Genomic DNA, 5,820 nt, shown 5'->3' on the forward strand with positions numbered 1-5,820 from the left:
AATGCCCCTTTAAGAAAAAACATTTTAGAACAATGTCACCAATTTAACTATACTTTTATCCCATAACAGTTGAACAGTTTTTTAATGTTGTATTTGATAAGTTTCCCACTAAGAAACACTAAATCTACTTGTTTCAACAGGAATACCAAGTTTAACCAGCACATCTGCATGAAAACCAACGATGCCAGCTGTTGAAATACTGTAGCACTGCTTTTTGAACACCCCATCAGAAAGACACTGCTGGGTGCAGATACCATCCAGTGCACAAATTAGCCTGATTGCTTGCTGTGGGAATAGCACTAGACTGAAGAAATCCAGTAGTCTGATCTTAAAGTCAGAAGAAACACAAAGCTTACCTCTTTTGCTACCATGTTGCACAGAAGTCCACTGAAGTAAGGGATCTGTGAATCAGGACAGCCAACAGCAGTAAGAATTCGAGAGATTCCTCAACAAGTTACAACTGCTGCTGCAGTGTAAGTGTGCTCATCTGCAAAGAAAAGATATAACCAAACTACACTTCTGAAAATTTGGAACACCAAACTCTAGACTGATCAGTATTTGAATCAATTAATGAATGCTATTTGAGGCCATGCAAATATTGTCCCTTCATATAAGTAACACAACTAATACATTCATCAGCTGTGGGTTGCAAAAGAAGGGTTTTTTTCTAAGCACTAGGTTCCAGGTTTTTGTCTACAGCAAAAGACAAAACCTGATCAAGTGCTGGAACAAACTGAACACATTCATTTTTTTACTATTTTTGAAACAGCATTTGAAGCTACTTCCCAATTGTCTGTATACTTACTGTTAGTAGTATTGGAAGCTGACAGTTTCCATGCTTTCCAATTTTAGGGACAGGCAGCTTGAACCAAGGTGTGTGAGGAATTCAGAATCACATACACTCTCCTCAGAACAACTTACACTGTGTCAACCTGACGTGCTTCCTAGTGCAGTTCTCCACCCAGAGCAATGGCCAAGTAAGATGTCTGTCCCTATCATGTTACTCAAGAACGCTTTTGTAAAGTTTCACTACTTGCCCACCCTCAGCTCAGTGTTTCCCATGTTAAAGGGGTTTTCCTACACTGTATCCTTACAAGGTGCATTTTTCCATGCTATTTCCTACACTGTCTTAGGCCATGCAAACTTGGTAACATCCTACAGTAAGAAGCTTTCCCAGCCGTGTACGTCCAAGACTACCAGCTGCTCTCTGCTGTCCCTCTTGTTCTTGCAGGGAATATGAATTAAGATGGAATTTTACCCCAGGGAAGCTAGCAGAAGCAGAAGCTGTATGATACACCCTGATACAGAAAGTGTGGGAAGCACCACCCAGAGACTAAGGGGACAGTAGTACTTCAACATCTTCAGCAGAGAAAATTCCAGACAGTATTGTCCAAACCGAATCAGATCAAGCTGCCCTGCAGTATTCACCATCAGGTAAAACCAATGTATTTCTATAAATAACTTCAACAAAAACTGCACTTAAAGAGATATTCAAGAACTCAAAGTTTTTGGTTTTGTTCAAAGAGTGGCTACAGGTTCTAATTTTGGTCAGACTGATGAAACGTCTGTGGCACTGAACTCAGTACCTTGGAAGCTTCACACACACAAGCTCCTCAGCTGTGGAGCACTGTAATGTATTCATTTAAACTAAGAAGCACTGGTTTTTTCAAAACCTTTTGTGAACTAATGCAGAAAAAGCTACCTGAAAGAAACAAAACTGAAACCCAAGAAAACAGCTTACCTTGTGCAACAAGAAAACCAAGAGGTATTTCATCTTCCAAAAGCAACAAACTAGAAGGGGAAAAAAGGCAAAGTGATAAGAAATGTCATATACGGTCAAATAACTGAAGATTCCCGAAATCAAAGCTAGATTTCAACAATCAATATAACAGCTGTAATAAGCCCGATTTCCTGTGTATTTATCCAGTTCTAATCAGAATTGAAATTTAGTTCATTTCTGAGTCACTCAGCAGTTGAACAGCAAAATTCATCACATGAAACTGCAGAATGAGCAGGATTCCACACACCCCTCACTATGCCCTACCAAGCAAGAACGCCACTCCTAGATCCAGGATGAGTCTTTCAAACCATTGACTATTTCTCAGGTAGATGCCTAAAAGAGTTACATGTAGCCATTAATTCTGGACCAATTCTAGTTGTGATCTTTAAATACTGAAGAGTAGTTTTTGCAGTTCTAGAGCCTTTAAGTTGCATTTGAGAAACTTCTTTTACAAAGGTTTGGGACCTTAATTCAAGCATGTAAATTACACAGCTTGACTTGCTCTCAATACCAAGCACCTACTGCAAATCTCCTCAGACTGTCACCTGCATTTGAAGGAAATTAAACCAGCAGATAAACCCTTTTTCTTACAAGGTGCTTGTTCAGCACAGATTACTTTTACCTGCTGGGCAGCTGTCAGTTAGCTGCTGACAGCAATTTGGTTAAGAGTATCAGAGTGAGGCTGTGAGGTGACTTGTTTTTAAATCTTGCTGATTTCCAAGTGAACTTTTTAAACATTTTTTTTCTCAGCTACTACAACAGCTGCAGTAGGACTTAGTGGTATTCAGACCACTTCTGAACACTAGCCCTGTTTCCTACTGACTAAAACACCTTTGAAAAAGGTATTTGCAGTTAGGGCAATGCCTGTTAAGTACTGTTAATAAAAAGCTTTTGTCTTCTGCTAAGTCATGTTCACATCAGAACCCATTATGGACAGAAGAGGACAAGAGGGAAAAAAGAATTTTTAACCCAAGAGTCGCTATGCTGCTACAATTATTTTTAAAATCCCTTACAACTTCAGATTATTGTATTAGATTCAGGAGCAGAGAACTAGTTTTCTGAGAAGTTATTCCATGTGGAATAGACAACCTCAATCATACAAAACTGATTTTATCATTCAAATACATTAACCACGTTTTGCAATAGACTTTTGTCAAAGTTGACCAACCACTTCTGCACTTTTTTGTTGGCACTTGACTTGCATTAAGCTTCAATTTTATCTTCAACCCTTTAACTTCTGAAGTACTTCAAACCTGCACCTCTAAGACAGAAAAACAATCTCTCAAGGACCACCCCCAAAGAAGTCAGCTATGAAAGAAAGGCATCTGAACTGCCCTTTTAACTTGAGCATACAGATGTATGCATGCCAACACCTACTTTTCTATACTGTGCTCCTGTTCTGTTACAATATTTGGAACTTGTTTTTCTGTTTTTAATTATGTAAACTCTACGATCCATTGCTAAAGAGAAGTCAAGTTGCAGACGCCAGAATTTCACAAAGATCATCAGCCACTGAACCAGGGATATTCTACTCTTGATAGAGAATAGCACAGAAGACATTTAAGAGCTTAGCAAGAGGACAAGTTATACTTTTTTTGTAACTGTCTTGGACACGAGCCCAATACACTCACAGTAAGCCCAATGTGTCTAGGCAGCTTGGCGGAGAGCTCAACACTGACTGCAGACCAGTGTTTCAAGCCAAGTAGGCCCATGAAAGAGGTCTCTGAAGAACAACCGCTGCCACCTCATTTTCCATCTGGGGTTCACCGAGGTGAGCCTTGCAGAGGCACCGACTTCTCCCCAGCACCGTCTTCTTCATCCACTATTTCAATCACTTCAGTTGGTTTTGCACGTTTTCTTCCTGGCTTTGTTTTTTTCTTACTGGGAATTGTGCTGCTTAGAATAAAAGAGCTGTTCTCCTACAAAAAGGGAAGACAGGAATAGTCACATGTCTAGTTTTGAGATACTTAACATGTAAGATTTCAGTAGTAAATTTGCTGAGTTTAAGAACTCTACAGAGAACTGCAGAATTTCTGTACATTTCAGCATTATATCAAAGAGAAGAGTGTGGACTATCAACCTCCTCTCCTGCATTAAGAGATTAAGATTCACAGGGATCACAGAGTTAACTCTGGATCTAAGCTCAAGAACTAAATACTGAAAACCTTATCTACTAATTCTTTGACTCCAGAACAGAAAGGCTGGAGTGTTTCAGAAGTTAAGGAGTGTTTACTTACCACTACTCTGGCATCAAGTTGCTCCTCAGTATCAGAATTCAAGCTGTCCTCATCATCACTGAAATAAAAAACCAAATCAAGCTGTGTACTTTTATGGTATCTTAAAATGTGTAAGCTACAAGCTGTTAAGTGAACAGTAGCTGAAAGACAGCACTGTACCTTTACACAGTCTTTCAGGCTTTCTAGTTTTAAGGTTATGACTATATTTACAACAGCAAGTATTCTTGCTGATTTACTGGTCTTTTTATTGCACTAAGCTAATTGCTTGACCTTAAAGACCAAAGATGACACTGTGGTTTTTAATAATGTAAAAAGGAATTAAAAATTATCCTTTAGTCTTTGTTATAGAACACTGTACTTCATTTGTCTATAGAAGAGTGAATTTCAGGAAACACTTTATTTAAATTTCTACCATATAATTTTAATCAGACAGTACAAATCACAAGAACAATTATTAGTCTTCAGATGAGATTAAAAATACCTCCTTCTGTGAGAACTTTCAAGTCAAGCATTTACAAACACAGCATCCCAAGTGGTAGAGTGCTTTGTTCCCAAAATAAACAATGCTTTCATAGGTTAAAAGGACAGGACAACTGAACTTGATACACACACATTTAAGTTAGTTAAGAACAAAAGAGCAAGTAAAGATGAACTTACTCTGTCTCCTGAATAGGGGAAATGGGGCCTTCATCATCTAAGTATTTGTGTTTCCGTAACACCATGCACTCTTTTTCTAAGTCTTCACTGGCCTGAAGAGCTTTTAAAGCTTTTTTAAGATGTTCTTCATATTTAAGTACTTCAATATACTTGAAATATCCCTTTGCAGCTGCTTGCTGTAGAAAAAAATACTCAGGTAAGATCTTTAAAAGTACCACTATAAATCATTTATATTATAAACTGAATTGTAATATTATATCAACTCCCATATATATATTCCTGCTTGTACTTTTATGGTATCTTAAAATGTGTAAGCTACAAGCTGTTAAGTGAACAGTAGCTGAAAGACAGCACTGTACCTTTACACAGTCTTTCAGGCTTTCTAGTTTTAAGGTTATGACTATATTTACAACAGCAAGTATTCTTGCTGATTTACTGGTCTTTTTATTGCACTAAGCTAATTGCTTGACCTTAAAGACCAAAGATGACACTGTGGTTTTTAATAATGTAAAAAGGAATTAAAAATTATCCTTTAGTCTTTGTTATAGAACACTGTACTTCATTTGGGATGACTATAGAAGAGTGAATTTCAGGAAACACTTTATTTAAATTTCTACCATATAATTTTAATCAGACAGTACAAATCACAAGAACAATTATTAGTCTTCAGATGAGATTAAAAATACCTCCTTCTGTGAGAACTTTCAAGTCAAGCATTTACAAACACAGCATCCCAAGTGGTAGAGTGCTTTGTTCCCAAAATAAACAATGCTTTCATAGGTTAAAAGGACAGGACAACTGAACTTGATACACACACATTTAAGTTAGTTAAGAACAAAAGAGCAAGTAAAGATGAACTTACTCTGTCTCCTGAATAGGGGAAATGGGGCCTTCATCATCTAAGTATTTGTGTTTCCGTAACACCATGCACTCTTTTTCTAAGTCTTCACTGGCCTGAAGAGCTTTTAAAGCTTTTTTAAGATGTTCTTCATATTTAAGTACTTCAATATACTTGAAATATCCCTTTGCAGCTGCTTGCTGTAGAAAAAAATACTCAGGTAAGATCTTTAAAAGTACCACTATAAATCATTTATATTATAAACTGAATTGTAATATTATCTCAACTCCCATATATATATTCCTGCT

General features: G+C 37.3%; 1 protein-coding gene across 2 annotated transcripts in view; it reads right to left on the reverse strand.

The window, feature by feature from the left end:
• Nucleotides 1-356: 356 nt before the first annotated feature.
• The window catches only part of TAF1D (TATA-box binding protein associated factor, RNA polymerase I subunit D), an 8,465-nt gene continuing 3,001 nt past the window's right edge, over nucleotides 357-5,820 (reverse strand). Inside the window, exons 1-5 of one of the 2 annotated variants that reach the window (XR_001863298.1) lie at nucleotides 4,675-4,868; nucleotides 4,018-4,075; nucleotides 3,412-3,699; nucleotides 1,742-1,791; nucleotides 357-487 (exon numbers count right to left, since the gene is read on the reverse strand). Coding sequence is in view for 1 of the 2 variants with exons in the window: in XM_008636788.2 (XP_008635010.1) it covers nucleotides 3,544-3,699; nucleotides 4,018-4,075; nucleotides 5,537-5,712 (390 nt within the window). In the remaining variant the exon portion in view is untranslated. Of the gene's footprint in view, nucleotides 488-1,741; nucleotides 1,792-3,411; nucleotides 3,700-4,017; nucleotides 4,076-4,674; nucleotides 4,869-5,536; nucleotides 5,713-5,820 lie in introns of those variants that run through there. The other variant, XM_008636788.2, reaches the window with a different exon arrangement.

This window comes from Corvus brachyrhynchos, unplaced genomic scaffold (assembly GCF_000691975.1).
Source record: "Corvus brachyrhynchos isolate BGI_N302 unplaced genomic scaffold, ASM69197v1 scaffold117, whole genome shotgun sequence".
NCBI classification, from domain to species: domain Eukaryota; kingdom Metazoa; phylum Chordata; class Aves; order Passeriformes; family Corvidae; genus Corvus; species Corvus brachyrhynchos.